Source organism: Ceratotherium simum, chromosome 28, assembly GCF_057802395.1.
Source record: "Ceratotherium simum simum isolate JZ-2026a chromosome 28, ASM5780239v1, whole genome shotgun sequence".
Lineage (NCBI taxonomy): Eukaryota > Metazoa > Chordata > Mammalia > Perissodactyla > Rhinocerotidae > Ceratotherium > Ceratotherium simum.
In genome coordinates, this window is record NC_141927.1 from 8201466 (window position 1) to 8224125 (window position 22660).

Here is a 22660-nt window from a genome sequence, read left to right on the forward strand (position 1 = left end):
ATTAATAGAGATATAAATGAAATAGAGACTAAAAAAACAATAGAAAGGGTTAATGAAACTAATCTTCTTTGAGAAGATGAATAAAATCGGCAGACCCTTAGCCAGACTCACTAAAAAAAAAGAGAGAGAAAAGGTACAAATAAAATTAGAAATCAAAGAGGATAAATTACAATGGATACCACAGAAATACAAAGGATTTTAAGAGAATACATGAAAAGCTGTATGCCATCAAACTGCATAACCTAGAAGAAATGCAGAAATTCTTAAAATCATACAACCTCCCAAAACTGAATCAAGAAGAAACAGAGAATCTGAATAGACCAATTACAAGTAAAGATATTGAAACGGTAGTCAAAAACCTCTCAAAAACAGACATCTAAGATCAGATGGCTTCTCTGGAGAATTCTATCAAACATTCAAAGAAGATTTACTACCTATCCTTCTCAAACTATTCCAATAAATTGAAGAAGTTGGGATGCTTCCTAACTCATTCTACAAGACCAACATTACCCTGATACCAAAACTAGAGAAAGACAACACAAAAAAGGAAAATTATATGTCAATATCACTGATGAACATAGATGCAAAAATCCTCAACAAAACATTAGCAAATGGAATACAGCAATACATTAAAAGAATTATAAACCATGATCAATTGGGATTTATTCCAGGGATGCAGCAATGGTTCAACATCTATAAATCAATGTGATAAACCAGATAAACAAAATGAGGAACAGAAATTACATGATCATCTCAATTAATGCAGAGAAAGCATTTGACAAGATCCAACATCCATTTATGATAAAAAAAAAAAACTCATTGAGTATAGAAGTAAAGTACCTCAACATAATAAAGGCCATATATTACACACCCACAGGCAACATCACACTTAATGGTGAAAAACTGAAAGCCATCCCTCTGAGAACAGGAACAAGACAAAGATGCCCACTCTCACCACTCTTATTCAACACTGTACTGGAGGTATTGACCACAGCAATTAGGCAAGAAAAAGAAATAAAAGTTATCCAAATTGAAAGGAAGAAGTGAAAATCTCACTGTTTGTGGATGACATGATTGTACATCTAGAAAACCATAAAGAATCCACCAGACTGCTATTAGAAAATATAAAAAACTACAGCAAAATAGCAGGGTAAAAAATCAAGATACAAAAATCAGTTGCATTTCTATACCCTAATAACAAACTGGCATAAAACGAACTCAAAAATACAATCCTATTTACAACCACAACAAAAAGACTAAAATATTTAGGAATAAATTTAACCAAGGAGGTGAAAGACCTATACACTGAAAACTATAAGATATTATTGAAAGAAATCAAAGACACAAAGAAATGGATAGATATCTCATGATCATAGATTGGAAGAATAAACATAGTTAAAATGTCCATATTACCTAAAGCAATCTAGAGATTCAATGCAGTCCCATTAAGTGTCTCAATGACATTCTTCATGGAAATAGAACAATGAAGGCTAAAATTTATGTGGAACCAGAAAAGAGCCCCAATGGCCACAGCAATCCTCAGAAAAAGGAACAAAGCTGGAGGCATCACAATCCCTGACGTCAAAATATATTACAAAGCTATAGTAATCAAAACAGCATGGTACTGGTACAAAAACAGACAATGGTTCAATAGAACAGAATTGAAAGCCCAGAAGTAGAACCACACATCTACGGACAGCTAATCTTTGACAAAGGAGCCAAGAACATACAATAGAGAAAGGAAGATCTCTTCAATAAATGGTGTTGGGAAAACTTGACAGCCACATGCAAGAATGAAAGTAGACCATTATCTTACACCATACACAAAAATTAACTCAAAATGGATTAAAGACTTGAATATAAGACCTGAAACCATAAAACTCCTAGAAGAAAATATAGGCAGTACATTCTTTGACATCGGTCTTAGCAGTATTTTTTCAAATGCCATGTCTACTAAGGCAAGGGAAACAAAAGAAAAAATAAACAAATGGGACTATAGCAAAGTAAACAGCTTCTGCAAGGCAAAGGAAACCATCAGCAAAACAAAATGACAACTCACCAAATGGAAGAAAATATTTGCAAATCATATAGCTGACAAGGGGTTAATTTCAAAAATATATAAAGAACTCATACAACTCAACCACAAAAAAAATGAACAACCCAATCAAAAAATGGGCAGAGCATATGAACAGACATTTTTCTAATGAAGATATACAGATGGCCAATAGGCACATGAAAAGATGTTCAATATCACTAATTATTAGGGAAATGCAAATCAAAACTACAGTTTGCAGAGACAAATCAAAACAAGTGTAAAGATATCACCTTACACCCATCAGAATGGCTATAATTAACAAGGCAAAAAATAATAAATGTTGGAGAGGACAGGGAGTAAAGGGTACCCTCATACACTGCTGGTAGGAATGCAAACTGGTGCAGCCACTATGGAAAACCTTATGGAGATTTCTCAGAAAATTAAAAATAGAAATTATATACGATCCAGCTATCCCACTACTGGGTATGTATCCAAAGAATAGGAAATCAACAATTGAAAGAGATTTATTCATCCCTATGTTCATCGCTGCATTATTCACAATAGCCAAGACATGGAAGCAACCCAAATGCCCATCAAAAGATGCATGGATAAAGAAGATGTGGAATATATATATATATATATATATATACACACACACACACACACACACAGTGGAATACCACTCAGCCATATAATAAGACAAAATCGTGCCATTTGCGACAACATGGATGGACCTTGCAGAAATTATGCTTACCAGAATAAGCCAAAGACAAATACTGTATGATTTCACTCATATGTGGAAGATAAAAAAACACATGGATAAGGAGAACAGATTAGTGGTTACCAGATGCGATGGCAAAAGGCGTCAAGGGGCTCATATGTATGGTGACTGATAAAAAGTAGACTATTGGTGGTGAGACAATGCAGTCTATACAGAATCTAATATGTAATAATGTACAACTGAAATTACGTTATAAACCTATACAACCTCAATAATTTAAAAAAAATTATTTGCAAACACAAAGTGCCTAGTAACTGCAATAACAACTTGCTGTATACCTTATCAACTCATTAATAGTACTCACTACAACTCTATGATGAAAGCACTAAGCTTACTTCTACCTTAGAATTGAGGAAACTGAATCACAGAGAGGTTCACTAACAAGGTCTAATGGGCTACGACAATGGAATTCAGAACCCTGGAGTCTGTCTCCAGGGTCTGAACTTCTAATCACTGACTTGTTCCCTTCAACCATCCTTCACACCTCCATGTATGTGGACAGGATCACAGCCCCTGCCTCTCTAGTCAGGGTGCTAAGATGTTGAATTTTGGGTGCTCATTGGCCTCACACCTGACTTGACTGTTTCCACCCAGCTGCAAAGTGGAATCACTTGTGAAGATTTAAAAAAATAATAATGATGATGTATCAGTTTCACCCAGACATGTGTTCATTTAATTGGCCTCAGGATATAATTTTGGAATTGTGCCAGTTTGGGAAGAGCACAGATCAGGTGAGTTACCCCTTGAAAGCATTTCCCCTTGAGGTTTAGGTTCAGTATGGAGGTTTGTTCAGGGGCAATTCATATTTGGGAGCAAAGCAGGGGAGACCTCCTTGGTGAGAACTTCTCTTTTGCTGGGAAACAGTACATCAAGTTAATAATAGGTCTTATGTGGTGTCTGATAGGTTAGGAAATTTTATCTTGCTGTACTTTTCTTTTCAGCGCTGCTGTGACGAGAGCATAGCAATGGCTCTGTTTGGGGAACATGTAGGTACATAACTCAGGACTTAGCTGAATAAGATGTGGGATAGGGTCATGGGATGAACTCCTGCTCCACTTAGTTTAACTCAGAGGCTTCGTGGAAAAAATCCAAGGAGTGTCCTTGGCCTGGGATGGCAGAGCTGCCTGTCTCTCTGGCCCACGTAGCCGCCCAGGGGCCGAAACAGGGCTGCAGACAACCCAGTGGTTTATACTAGATGTCTAGAATACTGGCCCCATGACCCTGCTGGGCCAGGGTCATAGCACACCGAGAAATCTATCAAGTGGGGTGAAGGTCCCTATTGTGTCACCACCAAGGCATAGATAGAGACAGCTGACATGGGTGGGAAGGTTGGAATGAGTGGAGCTGAGCTGTGTGGAAGGAGCTGTTGGAGAAAAAGGAGACTCAGAGTCAGGCTGAATCTCTAACTCACATGGCAAGGAGTGCAGACCCAAATCTGTGTGTTTACACCTGCATAAATAAAACTAGAACTTCATCAACATATTAGATTTTCAGCAACTGAATTTATTGTTTAAATATTTACAAGTAATAGTCTATTGAAAAGTTTTAACTTCTCACAAAATTCTCCATTCAGTATTCCCAGATCATTTTAGTATCTTGCACTTATATGCCACATTTTTCCTATGAATAGATATTTTCTCAAAATTCTGAATTACTTGCATATTAAAAGGTTCTTTTAGAGGGTTTTTTCCCCCTAGACTTTGTTTTCTGATGTGAAATCCAGCTGAAGTTTTCTCCACTTTGACTTTAGGATTGTTATCACCTCAGTGAAGAACCTTAATGTTGACTATGAAATGAATGATCTCTGAAGATTTTCCTTCTTTCATGACACTGAGAGTGTTTTCATTGAATCTCTTCTCCACTATGAATTATTTGGTGTTCCTCAAGAGGCTTCATCCCCCCACATCCTGTTTTAGGGTTATTCCTTCACTGAGTCTTCCTGCACATGCTACGCCTGGTACTCAGCTGCATATTTGTTGACAGTGATTACAGACCTAGGGGTTCTCCCAAGTGGAGTTTGCTCTTGTTGTTTATCCATGGATTATAAATGAGAATATTCGCACATTGACTATAGACCTAGGGGTCCTCCTCTGTGTGAGACCTCTAGTGTGTTTAAAGTTTAGAGCTGTTGCTGAACACGTCTACATTCCTTATATTTACAGTGTGAGTTCTCTCAGGTCATCTACGCTCAGAACGCTGACTGAAGGTTTTGCCACACAGTTGTCACACACATGATTCTCTTCCATATAGATTTGTGTATGTCAAAGAAAGATGACTAAAGGATCTTCCACATTGATTACAGACAGTGTTTCTTCAATGTGAGTCCTCTGATGTGTTTAAATGTTAAAACTATGATTGATGTTTCTTCCACATTCATTACAATTATATTACCATGTCATCTCAAGTCAGAATATTTAGTGAAGGCATTCATGATTCTCTCTCCATTGTGAGTTCCCTCATGTCGTCTAAGGGCAGAACATTGACTGAAGGATTTCCCACACAGCTGGCATTCATATGGTTTCTCTCCAGTGTGAGTTCTCTCATGTCGTCTAAGGGCAGAACATTTACTGAACGCTTTCCCACATAGATGACATTCATAGGGTTGCTCTCCAGTGTGCGTTCTCTCATGCTGTCTGAGGTTAGAGGACTGACTGAAGGCTTTCCCACAGAGATGACATTCATACGGTTTCTCTCCAGTGTGAGTTAGATTGTGTTTTCTAAGGTCAGAACTTTGAATAAAGGCATTCCCACAGATACGGCATTCATACGGTTTCTCTCCAGTGTGAGTCATCTCATGTCGTCTAAGGCTAGAGCAATTACTAAAGGCTTTCCCACACAGATGGCACGCACATGATTTACCTCTAGAGTGAATCTGCTTATGTTGATTAAAGCATGATTGATCACTAAGGGATTTTTGACACTGTTTGCTGACATAGGGTTTCTCTTCTGGGTGAGTTAAGGATTGTTGAGTCAATGTGGAGCTATCAGTGAAATCTTCTCCCAAATCACTACATTCAAAGGGATCCTCTGGAGTGTGAGATTTCTGCTTTGGGGAAGGAGATGAAAGGCTGTTAATGGTTTGCTCATGTACATTCATTTATTCATTTCCCAACATATGAATTCTAAACTAATCATTCAGTGACAGCCTCCAACTACAATCTTTCCTATCTTATCTGCATACACATGATGTGTTACTCTCCTGCAAACACAAATATTTTCTCTTTTGGAGCACCCCAACTGCAGGGCTTAGAGATTAATTTTGAAGATTTCAATATGTTTCCAAGACTAGGCATATGAGCAGTGTTTATGCAGTTGTCCTTTTTTTTAAGATCTCAGGTTATGGGTTCAAGCTCAGCGTAATTTCTTCACTAAATTCAAACTATCTAAAACTTTTTGCTCAGAAAGAGCTTAACCCCAATTTAACATAAATCAGGCTATTGTGTTCAATTACTAATATCCCATTGCTAGGTCTTTAATTTGGATGCCCAGGGTCAACATCCATGAAACATACCCTTGGCATGATTGTAGATGTGTGCTTCTTGCTGACATGTTGTGTGGCTATCATTTCTTGTTCTTTAAGGGCACTCTCTCTGCCTAAAATAATTGAAAAAAATAAATATTTAGAATGGCATTAGGGGAATGAAAATGCTGAAAAGCACCAAGACCCATATTGAGTATGTTTGAAAAATTGTCACTTTGATGAGGAATAATCAAGGAAGTAGAAACACATTATAGGGCACTGACAATTAGTAAAGACTTTCAGGACTGAAATATGGAAAAAGTAAAATGGAGATGGAGGTAACAAGAGGGAAAACATTCAAAAGGGAGGATTGGGACAAGAATTATTATGTGAAAGTTTAACTTCAATAAGCACATGAATATCCTTTTCTCTAAAGCCAATGACAATGGCAGGAGGACACGTGAATTGTGACTGATATATGCAAGGAATAATGACAACACCTGAAGAATTCTGCCCCAATGTCTTTCATCTACATTTTAGAAAATGTCACTCACTTACCAAAATCTTCAGTTGATATTTGTAAGGACGTACTCAGTCACTGACTAGGCACCTCCTCATACTGAAGCACAGGTCCCTGCTCCCTACCTGGACTCTGGCCTTGGAGAAATCCTGTTCCTCCACTCCACAGCTCTTCTTGCTCCAACTGGAAAATCACCTCTGATTTGCAATGCTGATACCCTGTTCATGGAAAAAGGGTAGGTAGATTTTGAATTCTGTGCTAATAAAATGCATTATCATCTAATCCAGGGATGGCTACTGACAAAGAATAAGGAGAAGAATCAAGGTCAGCTCAGGCAACACCCTGAACAGAGAAAACATTGAAGGTCCATCACCAGACCAGGAAGAAATCCAGATAATGTGTCCAAAATAGTGAAGACCTCAGGATGCTGATGTCCATGCTCAAGTTCAGGGACAGAATGTAGAATCCTCAGTCTTTTCAAAAATAGAGAAATTAAATGTCTCCACAGTGGGTTGAATATTATTTTCAAACAGATGCCAATAAACATAAGCTCCACAAGAATAATCAAACTTCTGTTATTTTCACTACTCTGGTCTCAAACCTTAGCATAGTGACTAGAGTAGAATAATTATTTAGAAAATATTTAATCAATTTACTTATGCATTCAAAAATATTGAGTTCCCAGTTCTGTGCTGTTACAGACTGAGTAGCAAGAAAAACATTAAATTGTGATTAAGATTACATTCTAGTAGGGTGACAAACTAGATGTAAGTCAAATGTAAAGGAACCACTTTCTTTCATATAGTTATAAGGTCTACGAAAGAATCAGGGCAGAGATTGGCATGGGTATACAGAAGCTGTTTTAGATACTTGCTGACTGACTGAATGAATGAATACCTACCTACCAACCTATATACATACATAAATGTTGACAAACTCACCTATGGAGACCAGAAGACTGATATTTTCCAGCATCACATCTCTGAATAGCTTTCTCTGGGATGTGTCCAGCAGGGCCCACTCTTCTTGGGTGAAGTCTACAGCTACATCTTCAAATGTCACTGATTCCTAAAACATCATGGATATTCTGGTTTAGACAGATCAATCCCTACCAATGTCCAGAGTGGGAGGGTTGAGATGACAGCACTGAGGAAGGGGGTAGAGGAGATGGATGTATAGAAAGATCAAACTGAGTTTGGGGTTCCTATTAGTTCATTCTCAGTGCTGAGCTGGCATCTGCCTTTCGGATACATCACAGAGATATACACAGTCTGAATTAATAAACCTTTATTGTAAAGTAATATCACATGTAGTATGTGTAATATAACCTGGAAATTTTCCAATAAACTGGTAATTACGACTTCCAGACGTGATTATAAAATTTGCCCTTGAAATTTCATAACTAAAACTTTATGATTAACGTCAAGTAACTTTACAGACTCACCAGAAGGCAAACAATAACCATGATTTGCCACTTTTAAACCATGACTGTGGTTACATCATTCCCGTGGATAAACCTCAGATTCCTCATATATGAAATGCTTTAATAACCAACTGATTATGAGTGTAGAAAGATGCTATGAACTAATGTATGAAGTTCATCTTATCTAAGTAAATATGTATTAAATACAAGCCTTTAGTCTATTACTCATTAAAACGACCAAGAACCTTGAAGCAATCTCCAGCATTCTTCAGAATTGAACAAGATTCATATGGAACTTGGTATCAACAGTTTCTCTCAATTCTACGGGACTCAGGTGTTCATGACAAACTATAAGGTCAGATGGTTCAGCAGCACCAGCCAGGGATCTCTGGGACAGCTGCACTGAAGGACAGTCCTAGCCTGGCCATTCCTGTGATGTGAGGACTCCCATTCTCAATTTTCTCTGGGACCTGAAACACCAGTTATCATTGTCTCCTGTCTTTGTCTTGTCTCTCTGCTGAAGGATAAAAGAAGCCTCTTTGGTCTATCTAGTTCCTCAAAAATTCCCACAGAATATTAAATTTTACCCTACTTTACTCATTTTCCTGAATGTACAGCCATAATTAACAAAAAAATGATCCCTATACATTAATGCCAGTTACCAAATATGAAAAAAAAGGTTAATTACCAAAAAGTAAAATGTGTGATTGAGGATAAGAATAATAATGAGAATTTTAGTTATCTTTTTAAGAAGTTTCTATATATATTCTATCAAAATGTTAAATTTAGAATACGAAAAAAATAAATGAATGACTCCCCAGAACTCCTCTGGTCTAAACTTCTCTCATGCTCCCTTGAACACATCGCAGCCCTCACCCAGGACCTGTAACACTCAATTAATTGAATTCACCTGATGAAACCACTGCCTCCCTATTGGACTGTACTGTTCTGCTCCTTGCTCATCTCTGTCATCTGCATTCATCACAACCCTTAGACCATTACAGCCAATAACATGATTAATGAATAAGTTATTTCCCAATGAGGCCATGGACTAAATTACAGAAAGAAAACTTTCTCATCTCTTCTGTAAAAACACAACCTTAACGGAGACTAAACTAGTGTGATGTTACGAACAATATTAGTTATTGAGGAGTTCCTGACCCATTATAAACATCCTAGTATCCTGGGGAATTTTCAGTAGATCTCAGATGCCTGAATGCCTCCTGATTGCACTTAGAACATCCATGCCAATAGGAAAAACTTGCTCATCTATCGGCACTAGGGACATAATTTCAGCAGCAAGAGGCATTTCTTACTCACCAGTGGCTGCATTGTCAATAACTCAGTTGCCAGGTGTCTTTCTCTGGGTTTTCACTCACAGACAGTCCAAGCACTAAGCAGGCAAAGCTGAGGAGAAAGAAGCCATGAGACTCCAGTCCTGTGCACAATGTCCAGACCGACTCATCATGAAGCCCCAAACCTTCCCCTGGTTTAACCCCCGACCATAACCAACATGCAGTGTCCCGTACAAGAAATACAGAGGACTCTCCTCCTCTCCAGGGTCAAAATTAAGAAGACTATGACTATAGTTGCTAAGAAAAAAACATAGAAATACAGATATCTTATGGATAAGAAAATCGAAAGTACTGAGTTTCACATGTTAATTAGCCTATAGCATCCAGACTTACTCAATTCCCTCTGTGATTCTAAATCATAATGATCCCTGACTCATGCCACATGCAGATTTTGGTTTCCACCTGTAGGTAAACACTGTAGAATTCCTCAGATTACATTATTCTTGCCTTATGTGCCAGCAATGGTCCTCCAACATCCATGGCAGCCCTCTGGAGCCTCATTCCCTTCCTGCTCTCCCGCAACCCTGACTTTTAGATCTGTCCCCCACAGACCTGGATATCAAGCAACTGAGAATCTATTATATGATGGAGTTAATCAATTCAAGGACTTATTCCATTTGGAGGGCTCAATGGCACCCATCCTGCCAGTCCAGTCCTTAAAATCCCCTGCATCAGAAAGTAGCAGGAGAGCATGAGTCATAATGTTACTGTCATGTGTGTCTCAATCCTCTAGGTCAAGGACACTCAGATAATATGGAATGGCTGGTGTGTAGGGGAAAATCTAGATGCTCCATCTGACAGTTTAGTCAAGTGGTAGCTGATCCTCCAAATCCTGTTCTATATTAATCTTCATTAGCTGCAACATCCCTGCATTTCATTATACACACACACACGTACATGTATATGTACATGCATATATATGTATATATACACACACAGAGAAAGCATTTATAACTGTAAATTCTCTCCTAAAACACCAATAATTAAATGTACTTCATGGAAAAATGATGATAGTGTGTCATAAACAGAAGTAGGATTAACTCACCCATTTATATCTGAGGTCCAGAAAAGGAAAAAAAAAAGATAAATTTGGATCAAATGTGACTCTCCGCTTAGATATTTACACATATTTGCTTACTTCATCCTTACAATAAACCTACTGATTATAGTTTACTTACCAATTTAACAAATGACATGAACAGAAAAGGTTCAAAAAACTTTAATAAAATAAGAGTTACACAGCTAGAAAATGGCACATCTATAATTTTAATTTTGCTCTGCCTGTCTTCTATGCTCAAATTCCACATTTGTCAGGTAACAGGGCAGTTTGGTGATTGAGAGTTTCCTCAAGTGTCACACACAACCAGAGTTTAGTCAGGTGGGGGCACCTAACTTCCTGAATTAAAGCTGAAATGATTTCAGAACCATTTCTGCCTCAGATCAGGTAGCCTCTCACACTGGGTGACTGGAACCCTGATCCCATGTCTCTTCAGAAGAGATGACTTACAACAGGGCCCTTTCCCCACAAGAGCCAAACATTCCATGATCAAGAGACTAAAATCAACCACCTTCAACTTGAATCAGGGAGTGGAATGATTGATGCTCAAGGCCCTTGGACAGTATCAACTGAGCCATCATCTATACCCCTTCCACTGAGCTTTCATATATACTCCCTCCACTGAACCATCATATACATCCCCTTCCACAGAGCCATCACATATACCCCTTCCGCTTAGCCATCATATATACCACTCTACGGAGTCATCATACATACCCTGTCTATCAAGCCATCATATACATCCCCTCCACTGAGCCATTATATACATCCCCTCCATTGAGCCATCATATATATCCCCTCCAAGGAGTCTAGGATGAGTTCTATGTGAGAACTGCCATCCCAGATATACCACAGAGACCCTCAAGCATTCTCCCAAATAGAGCCCATACATACCCTGTAAGGTGTCAGACACACGTCTCCAAAGTGCAGAATGTTCAACTAGCATCTTCCAAAGTTTACAAACTCTGCAGAGGGACAAAATAGACATTCATCTCCAAAACTGAGGAAAGCCCAAGTTTTCACCTCTGACCCCTTGCTGTCCTCTTACATGGGCACAAGGCCAGAAAGTGACTGGATGCCCTGCTCCAATTGTGCCCTGAGCTCTTATACCAATGTTTTCCCTTTTAGGGCGCTTGGACTGGGCCCTATGCTTATACCTCTCAAACACCTGCCTCTACCCTGAGCTCTAAGGTACCTGCTCTTCTCAGAATAGTAAGAACACCCTTCCCCCGGGACACTGGTCCATACCTAGAAATTTGAATCTTCTCTGTAATGCACAGGAAGGAGAATGTCTTCAGCATCACAGAGACAGGCAGTGCCAAGGTGGTTACCAAGCTTTGCTTTCCGCCTGTTGTATGCATGTACTGTGATGAAGAGTTTGAATCTTTTCCCTTCTAGGGTGAGCTGAGGAAGGGTCTGAGGAACTGCAGAGTTGTTTAAATGTCTAGGGGGTGATAGCTGGATTCTGGGCAGTTTCCTCTTCTTTTCTTCTGTGAGTCACCCAGCAGGGAGGACAGAGCTTTCAATCAGATCTGAAAGAGAAGCCCCAGATTAACACAAGGATCTGATAACTGGGGAAAGGTAGCAATATACAGAACAGTTCACAATGCCTAAGAGATACTCCACACACATGGTTTATCGATTGAGTTACTCAGAGCATCGGGGAGCATCCAAGCAGAGGAAAGGAAGATCTAGGAAAACTAATAAGGCACTGACCAAAGGATTATGTTAGGTTTTGACTTCAGCAAAAATTCAGATTGAAATGGAAAATTATGTTTTTACCTTTATAATTTTTACTAAGGAAATATAGGGCTATCTGGGGAACCCCCAGGCATATGCAACAGGACAGCCCTATGAGTGGGAAGGAAGAATGTACCTAGGTATCCCTGTGCTTTGTCCATGCTTCCAAGTGGGAGGCGTCCAAGAAGATCATGAGTGAATGAGAACGGTAAATACAAACCAGCCCCACAGTAGCTGATCTTTCTTAGACTGTGGACACCCCAACCAGGGCCCACAAACTTTCCAAATGTCCTGCGCTAAACAGTCATGATTTTGAGCCAGGAAGAGGTCCTGCCATAGCACAACCCTGACATGTATTTCTCTCCAAATTATCACTACGAATTCATGAAATTTAAGGAGAACTCAACTCAATGAAAATGACTTGGAAAAAAAAACAGCCAATGCATTAACTATTAAAAAGGCTAAAGTATAAAAGAGGTAGGAGTGGAAAAGTAATTGACTATTAATATTCAAGGAACTCTTTGCCTTGGAGCAGAACATCACTTAAAAATTACTGAATAATTTTAGTGATGGATGGATTACAAGTTATTAAAAACCTTAATTAATAGGACTTCAAAGAAGAATCACAAGAACGAAAGTAAAAGATTATAAGACAAGAGAAGAAGGAAAAATGACTTAGCAGAGCTCCAAAACTTCTGAAAGTAAAATAAAACTATTTAAGAAAACAGCACATTGGGAGATAAGAGAAAGGAAAGCAGACAATACTAAAAAGTCACTCATTTATGTGGATGATAGGTTTTAAAATGAGCAAAAGGCGGGGCCGGCCCGGTGGCGCAAGGGGTTAAGTGCGCACGCTCTGCTGCAGCGGCCTGGGGTTCGCCGGTTCGGATCCCAGATGCACACCGATGCACGGCTTGTCAAGCCATACTGTGGCTGTGTCCTATATAAAATGGAGGAAGATGGGCATGGATGTAGCCCAGGGACAGTCTTCCTCAGCAAAAAAAGAGGAGGATTGGAAGACGCTAGCTCAGGGCCAATCCTCCTCACAAAAAATAAATAAATAAATAAATAAAATGAGCAAAAGGAAAAAGGATTAAGTAAAAACTACTGAAAGGATTAGAGAGAAATTGAAAGCTGTGAAAGACAAGACCACAATCTATAAAATCCATGTTACTGATGTAGACAGCAAAGGAAAGAATATGACAAAAACAATTTTATAAGAAAGACTATGACAAAAACAATTTTAGAATTTAATTCAACAAAGTATTAAGACATATGAAAAAAGCAATTTGTGAAAACTCACTGTTTGTAAAAACATATGTAAAACAATAAAAGGAAAAGTGCCCCCCGCTCCCCCCATCGGCGCCAGCCCAGTGGCGCTCCGCTGTGGCAGCCCGGGGTTCGCGGGTTCGGATCCTGGGCGCGCACCAACGCACCGCTTGTCAAGCCATGCTGTGGCAGCGTCCCATATAAAGTACAGGAAGATGGGCACGGATGTTAGCCCAGGGACAGTCTTCCTCAGTAAAAAGAGGAGGATTGGCAGATGTTCGCTCAGGGCCGATCTTCCTCACAAAATAGATAGATAGATAGATAGATAGATAGATAGATAGACAGACAGACAGACAGACAGACAGACAGATAGATAGATAGATAGGTAAAGAAAAAATAAAAGTCCCCCAGAGCCTACAGTTCAAAGATGAAGAACAATGTGAAGATCATTATAAAAGCTCAAGGGAAATATGAGACAGTCACTCAACAAAAAGTGATAATGGAGAATGCCAACAAAATCTTCAGGTTCCTCTTAACAGTGACCCTTAATCTTATAACCAAGTAAACTCTTTCTCAAATATCACAAGACATGGATTTAGAGAAGACTTGTGTGTAAGTATAACCCCGAGATGAACTAACTAATTTAACTAGTCACACAGAGACCACACCAGAGACAAAAAAGGACACGTATTATGAGAAGGCAGTCAAAGCAAACATTTCCTAAGGACTCTAGTGTGGAGTCAACAGATACTCCATCTCATCAAACGGAGTTTAAATGTATTTTTACTAACCTGGCTAAACAAGTAAACCTGTTTAATGGTTCTAAGTCATTCACTCCTTCATGCAACACTGTACTGACCAACTGTTCACCAGAGCAGGAACGGTGACTTATGTCTTTGGTGACTTCAGGATGGGTGATCGCACAGCTTAGCCTCTCCCTCCAGATCTCTTAAAGAGCTACCAGGAAGAAGCCACTCTGATTCTTCAACACCACCATAATATTTTAACGGCATAGCTAACTATTAAGATTTCCCAGCCCTTCTCAGGCTATTTGGACACAGATGCTTAGTTCTGGGGTGCAATATTAAGGATCTTTGTTTCCCCACACCAAAACCATGTTCTCCAAGAGATCTGTCAATAAAAATAACTGATAATCTACACCTAATCACCCATCCTTCCTTTCTTTTCAGAACTGCAATCTGGAAAAATGATGTTATTAAGTGAGCTCTCAAATCCCAACACCAACCATGCACTAGGCACTATTCCAGGTGCTAAGGATATAGCAGTTTACAAGTTGACATAACCAAAACAGGCTTGCTTCATGAATGCCTCTTACATTCTAGCAGTACAGAGATTGGAAAGCAAAGGCACAGAGTACAAGAAAATAGCTTTAAATATGAAGAAAGTATGAAACCAAAACAAATGTATCTTTCGAATTAATACCATAAATGGAAAAACCTATCGTTTCAGATTGGACCACATATCAAAATCCAATATTTCACGATTTTCAATATCCTGTATATCCAAAGCAATTCAGAAAAGACAAAAATAGAATGAAGTTTACAATTATTCTAGAATTTTATATGTGAAAGCATCATACCCTGAAACAGATCTACCTCCAAAGTGTGTAATAGGCCCTGCATACAAATGGTTTGTAACAAGGACAGAAGAAAATCTCACATTTTTAAAAAAGGAATTTGCGACATCCCTATACACAATGAAATAAGACCGAAAAATAATGACAATCATGGAAGACACGACACGCCGACTGAAAATTAAGGGGAAAAAATCTCTTTTAAATAACCTCACCATACATTTTAAATTTTTAAAAATATACATTATAAAAAATAACACCAATACTTGAACATACTATGTAAAAGGAATGGAACAAATGGAACAAAGCTAAAACAATACTCACAGAAATTTTTCTGTCTTAAATATATAAATTTAAAAGGATTCAAATAAATGATATAAGCATCTACTTTAAGAAGTTAAAGAAATAAAATGAAAAAAATCACTTGAGAAAACCCATAAAAGGGAGTTAATATGGAGAAGCAGAAAATAAATTATTTCTAAGCCAAAGAAGTAGAATAAAAAATAAGATGTATATCAGTGTGCTCAATGGAACTTTCTGAGATGAAGGAAATGCTCTTTATCTGAATTATCCAATAGAGTGCCTGCCGGACATATGTGGTTACAGAATACCTAACACCTGAGAAGATCTGAAGTTTAGTTATTTAATTTTATTTAATCTAAATTTAATAGTCACATGTGACTAGTGGTTACTCTATTGGACAGCAAGATCTAGAACTTGGAGGAGACTGTTAAAATAATGAAATAGATTCAAGACAAAAAAAAGGAAAAGGGACACAGTCAAAAACAGGACACAAGAATTGCCAAGTAAATGTTGATACAATAAAATTTACAGATTGTAAAATGCTGCTTTGATATGACAAATGCCTAAAGATAGGTACAGCATGGAATCAGACACACTGGGATTCCATGGACATAAAACTCAAATCCCCTGGAGGAAATTTGGACTTAAAAATAAAATGGAAGATGAATAAATACAAAAACTTGCAATATATATTATGATGTGACAAAAACAAACTATGTTACTAGGATAAAGGAGGCGGGGGCTAGGGCACTGGTCATACAGTACTTTCGAGAACATGTTAAGAACTTATGATATATGCAATTAAAATGGGAAGCAAACTTTATTTTTTGGTCAGTGGGAAAATAAATAAAATGTTAATACAAAGCACTATGCAGTAAATAGTTTTATCGCCATCTCAGTCACAACTGAATTATACATTTAAGTGAAATTTTTAAGCCTGCAGAGATAAAATCTTCTGGCTCAAAATTTCTGGTTCCCATATCAACCAATTCCACCAGGGAACACGGTAAATATGCCATTATATCTTACGTCATTTTGGTCATTTCTCAAAAATGCCTGGCAATCCTATTATGTCTTGCATGTCAATTTCAACTCCCACGCAAAATAAATAGTATTTCAAACCTTTGCTGTGACCAATGAATTTCCACAGACTGGTCTTTCCTCTTACATTCATCAGATGGTTTGTAACTGATTTCAAATGAACAAATGAAGTAGATAATTTTGGAGGCAGATCCTTTCAACCATCAAATTTCAAAGTATTTGTGTGCTCACATCCTTTATTTATGCCATCTACCCCATATGGAATTACTTTTAATTCCAGCTAGGTACTTTAGCTCTACATTTGGGTCCTATTATTTTCTTCCATATCATGAATTTTATGTTATTAATTATAAAATATACACTTTATTTTAAACTACTCCCTCTCAATTTGATCCATCCTCTTAGCATTTAAATGTTACAGTATCTCCCAATCCGAAATTTGAATTAAAAAAATAGAACACTTCCAGATTCCTTTTATCTCCAGCTGCTGCCCTCTCATCACCTTTTTATTCCAAGGTGAGGGTAGAGTCCATTCATCAGCATTTCTCCTCATCCCACACCATCTCATCCCACTCCAACCTTTTTTTTTAGTCCCCATTAATTCATGGGCATCACTCTTGCTGACATTAATTCATGGATGAGCCTCCTGAAATACTGAAAGTCCCCCTCTGGAGGTAACGACAGGTCTGGGCTGACAGGGGAGACCCAGGGAGGATGTCCTAGGCCTGCCTGATCTTCTAAAAAAAATGTCTGTTTAGGGGCCGGCCCCATGGCTTAGCGGTTAAGTGCGCACGCTCCGCTGCTGGCGGCCTGGGTTCAGATCCTGGGCGCGCACCTACACACTGCTTCTCCGGCCATGCTGAGGCCGCGTCCCACATTCAGCAACTAGAAGGATGTGCAGCTATGACATACAACTATCTACTGGGGCTTTGGGGGGAAAAAAATAAATAAATAAAATTATAAAAAAATAAAGAATGTCTGTTTAAGATTTCTTTGACAAATAGTGTCTTTCAGTGGAGGTGGACTTATCCTTCTTCCCTCTCCAATTCATCCACGCTAACAATCTGTTGTCATGTCTACAGGTAGAGAGATCCAGTTATCACTCATTTTTCAAAACTTTCACGCCTTTTAAACACTTCAATGAATATTATGTTTCTCAGTTAAAACGACAGGCTAGAGACAAATGGATAAGCAAAATGTGGCATATTCATACAATGGAATATTATTCAGCCTAAAAAGGGAAGGAAATTCTGACACATTCTACAACACGAATGAACCTTGAGGATATTATGCTAAGTGAAATAAGCCAGTCACTGAAAGACAAATACTGTATGGTTCTGCTTATACGAAGTACCTAGAGTAGTCAAATTCATAGAGACAGAAAGTAGAATGGTGGGTACCAGAGGATGCGGGGAGGAGGGAATGGGGAGTTACTTAATGGATATAGTTTCAGTTTTGCAAATGTAAAGAGTTCTGGAGATAGATGGTGATGATGTTTTCAGCATTCTTAACTAATAAGGAGTTTATTACTTTAAGGGAGATTCACAGGGCATGCATTGTTAATTGTGGGCTCATGTGTATTTTTAAAGTGAATAGATAATTGCCTGGTTGCTAAACCCCAAATGTGGCACATTTTATGGATCTATTTGCAACGTATGAGGATACACTTTTCTTCCATCATCATATGAAGCAGGATTTTTCACTCTGGTTAATGTTACCAGTCAGAGGAGATTAAGCCAGGCATTTTTACATCATTACATCACTGTTTAAATGGGCCGGCCCCGTGGCTTAGCGGTTGGGTGCTCGCGCTCCGCTGCTGGCAGCCCGGGTTCGGATCCTGGGCGCGCACTGACGCACTGCTTCTCCGGCCATGCTGAGGCCGCGTCCCACGTACAGCAACTAGAAGGATGTGCATCTATGACACACAACTATCTACTGGGGCTTTGGGGGAAAAAATAAATTAAAAAAAATTAAAAAAAAAAAAAACCTACAATGTTAAAATAAATAAATAAATAAATGCTTTGCCTTTCCATGCCATATAGAAAGCTATTCTCCTACATCCATATCTATATATCTATGTACCTACACGTGTCTATAGAGATAAATCCATTGGTTTGAGCACCTCTGTGTGATGAATAGTCATATGCTGCGCCTGTTTTAGAGGAGTTTCTAAAACAAAAAGTTAACGTGAATTTCCTGCTTTACGTAGTTATCCCATACATAATGGCATTTTTAAGAAGAGTTTCTGGCTCAACTTTATTTTCTTGCTGATGGACTGTCACATGTTACTGTATAATTCCTTAAATAAACAATCCTTCTAACATGGAGGATCTCATGGGATTCTTTGTAAAGCCTATTCCAGGTAGAATGGGATCTTACTCTGGCTCTGAAGCATTAAGAGTGTTCATAGTTTTAACTATTCATATGGCTAAAATATCTTTCCCATCCTCCTCTTTGTTCATAATTATTGCCCCCTTTTTCATTTGAGGTTTTATTTCCAGCCTTCCACAGATAATTTTCTAAATTCTCCAGCACCTGCTCCTGCTGGATGGTTTCTCCACCTGCCAGCCAAAGGAATAGGGATGACCCCTTCCAGCAGCCCCAGGCAGAAACAGTGGAACAGAGATGTGCAGATATTGAAGGACTAGGGAGAAGCAGATGGCAGAAAGGCAGCTGGTGCTGAGGGCTGAGACAGTGCTGGGGCTTAATGTCCCTTGTAGGGGGGTATGGAGTGGATCTGCTGTCCAGCCTTCCTTCCTGGCAGGCTCCCCACTCCTGCCAGATGTCCAGGCTCCAGAATGGGATGAGTGTGGGGAGACAAGAAGGCCCTGGACCTGGCTCCTCTCTTCCTCCCAAGCCTCACCTACAGGTGATCTCCTAGGAAGCCTTGCTTTCACCAGTGCCCCACTTCCAGTGTTTTTTTTTTCTCCTGTTCTTGTCTTTCACCTTCAGGGAACACGTTTCAGGGAGCAGACCTAGGACTCTGATTCAAACCACTTGATCTGGGCATCCGGTCATTCACTCATTGAGGTCTATAGGCTATTCTCCCATCTCAAGTTTATTCTTCTTCTTACTGCTCTCATCATAAAGACTATTATCATTGTTGTTGTGAATCCCATGATTGTAATTATTACAACAACTATGATTTAACATTGTTGTTGTTGTTAGAAAACACTGACTCAAACTTCTCTATCCACACAGGGTGTCTGGTTTACAGATGGGGACTACAGAGGGTTCCCCCAAATACATACAAACACACAGATGTTTTCAGGTCATTCCCAGTGCCCTTTCTAGAAACAAGCATCCACAAATTTTCCAATTAACCTTCCATGTTCCTGGAGTGGCCGTTTTCACAGAGGAGGCTTGGTGAGAGCATCCTGGCCTGCCAGAGCCTCTGGAAAATATCATAAGTCACCTTGGGGACCAGCAACCACTTGAGCCTGCCTGCAAGGCCTGGGGATGGCATCTGTGGCCCACCAGGCTCTAGGAAAATTTTCCTAAGACCCCTCGGGGGCCCAGGAATAGATGTAACAAGCGTGGAAGGCTAGAGAGGAGGCCCTGCCCTCTGGAGCCTTTGCAGTATTTCTAAGTATGCCTGGGAAGAAGGGAACTGCTCATGCCACTCTACAGACCTGCAGGCGCAGATGATGGTAAGGAGGGACCAATCCAGTCACCCACCAACAGCCTCAGAAGCAAGATCCCAGAAGTAAATACCTGAAGGTGGTAGGATGGGGCAGATGGCAGGAAGTGCAGCAAGACAGTCACAGCTGAGAAAATGGTGTAACCTCAATGTTTGGAGTAGGTGGGGCTTTGGAGGGCTGGGGGACAGGGCATGGTCCCTGAGTCTGGCCTTTTTCCTGGGAGGCCAGATGCCCTGGAAGATACACATACACACACATTTAAATGAACCAATATAAGAGTTGTCTCTGAATGAGAGATTTCCAGATGTATTTTTATATCCTATCATTTTTTGCTCATTTGCATTTCAGCATTTTGGAACAATTAACACAAATAAAGTCTATTAAAATTTTTTTAAAAGAAAAAAGATGATAGTTTCTATGACATGAGTGTGGATTACATAGGAAATCAAAATCACTACTTATTCTAGAACAACCTTTTTCCAACAGGCAAAACTCACAGTTAACAAATAACGAGCCATTTTGAAAACCATATAGCAATTAAAATCCATGCAAGAAGAGGTTTTTACATTAAACCTCATAGTTTTCATAGATCACTCAGCCTTTTAACAGAGACTAGTTCAATGAGAGTTCCTGCTGCCCCTAACTGCATCTGTTTCTAATGTTTGCTGCTTAGGAAGATATTAACACTGTCTAATAAAGTTTCTATGACCCATTTGATATTATGAACTTAAAAGAAACTCTTTGCCATGACTGTTGATCTTTCATAATATTTCAGATAAGACATCAAGCATTTTGTAGATATCATCTCTTGAAAAGAAGCTCTACAAAATTAATATTTTTATTTCCTTTCAAAAATATTCCAACGAGTTCAGTAAGGTTAAATATGTACCAAATGAATAAAAAAAAATTAAAAGAAGAAAAATGGATATTGTATATTCCTAGCAAAAATTTTAAAAAATATGATATTCACAAATGTGTATGTAACTAAAAATTTATGTTAGAAATAAACATAAATACAAACATAGAAATTAAAGAGAAAATACTAAGTCCTTATTAAACTTTACTGGGGAATTTAATAACAATACACTCTGAAATTATGTCTATAATGCAATAACATGAGTAAGCATATTGAAGATTTCATATAGCTAAACAAGTGAATACAAATTGAACCTTTATCCAAAATGTAGAGACTTTCTATCCCCATTTATCCCAACGTAGAGACTTCAGTACACCCACTGCATCCATCAAAAACGACTTTTCAGTCAGCCACAGAGAAAATTTCAGCTAATTGCAAAAGAGAATATATCAGAAAGGTCACATATGCTTACCACAGAAAAGTTAAAATGAAAATAAACAATGATCAGGTATTACAAACAAAACTAACATGACAGTTTACACAACAGGGTTACAATACAATCGAATGGCCATTGACAATTAGAGTCATCACCACCATGAAGAATGAATATCCTCCAAACCATGGAATAGGGCCAAAGTTATCTCGAAAGAATGTACAGCTTTAAATACACATATTAGAAATAGAGAGGGCTTGAAAATGAAGGAACCCATTGTTCACTTTGGAAACCAAGAGAAAGTAAAAGGAAACAAGAGTAAATGGATGGGATGAGTGGGATGGGACTTGGGACACAGGAACACGGGTGTCACAGGACATGGGCGGGTGAACGCCCCCAGCATGGGGCTCGGGCCACTCTGAGGAGGTGACTGCAAAGGGGAGGCCTAGAGAGCAGCAGGGAGGGCCCCAAGTGACAGGAGGACGGGGAGGAGGACTCAGGAGAGGACCGGGCAGGTCCTGCATGAACCCAGGCAGGGGGAGGGGGGGACCCGGCGCTGCCCTCCAGGGGCCGCGAATTCACCTCCAGTGGGGACTTGACCGGCGCGGGGGGCGGAGAGGAGATGGTGACAAGAATGCGGGCAGGAAGGTCGGAGCGGGGACTGGGCTCCGAGCGATTTTACCGGAAACTGACGCCGATCCGGACCCGGCAGCAGAGCGTCTCCCGACTAGGCGGAGCTCCGAGCGACCGGGACGGGCGGATGCTGGGACTGCGACGGCCGCGGGATCTCGGGCTCCCGGTGCGGAAGACGCGGCGCCGAGCATCAAGTTCCGAGTTTGATCTAGACGGACTGAAACTCACTCCAGGGAACAGGACGTTGGATCTGAGAAATCTGCTTCCGGGTCGGCAGGAAACTGCGAGCGCGGGCGGGGCGGGGCCTGGAAGGAGGGGTTAGGGTGGGGGAGGCCTGGAAGGAGGGGCTGTGGGGCGGGGTCTGGAAGGAGGGGCTGTGGGGCGGGGCCTGGAAGGAGGGACTGTGGGGCGGGGCCTGGAAGGAGGGGCTGTGTGGCGGGGCCTGGAAGGAAGGGCTGTGGGGCGGGGCCTGGAAGGAGGGGCTGTGGGGCGGGGTCTGGAAGGAGGGGCTAGTGTGGG

General features: G+C 39.8%; 1 protein-coding gene across 2 annotated transcripts; it reads right to left on the reverse strand.

Moving 5' to 3' along the window:
* Positions 1 to 4298: 4298 nt before the first annotated feature.
* Positions 4299 to 22395, reverse strand: LOC101395928 (uncharacterized). 2 transcript variants are annotated; one of them, XM_087418303.1, is made up of 8 exons: positions 22191 to 22395; positions 11880 to 12163; positions 11526 to 11596; positions 9540 to 9626; positions 7738 to 7864; positions 6922 to 7014; positions 6328 to 6410; positions 4299 to 5862 (listed from the first exon to the last, which is right to left on the reverse strand). In XM_087418303.1, the coding sequence occupies exons 4-8, from the start codon at positions 9549 to 9551 to the stop codon at positions 5212 to 5214; spliced, it is 966 nt and encodes a 321-aa protein (XP_087274429.1). In that variant the 5' UTR covers positions 9552 to 9626; positions 11526 to 11596; positions 11880 to 12163; positions 22191 to 22395; the 3' UTR covers positions 4299 to 5211. The 2 variants fall into 2 exon arrangements, with proteins under 2 accessions (XP_087274429.1, XP_087274430.1); XM_087418304.1 differs by having other exon boundaries at positions 4299 to 5859; positions 22191 to 22394.
* Positions 22396 to 22660: the final 265 nt, after the last annotated feature.

Coding starts and splice junctions, on each gene's coding strand:
- LOC101395928 (XM_087418303.1), bottom strand. Junction 7,015..7,737: donor CAGTCTTCTGGTCTCCATAG/GTGAGTTTGTCA, acceptor TTCCATGAACAG/GGTATCAGCATTGCAAATCA. Junction 6,411..6,921: donor TCTCCAAGGCCAGAGTCCAG/GTAGGGAGCAGG, acceptor CAATTATTTTAG/GCAGAGAGAGTGCCCTTAAA.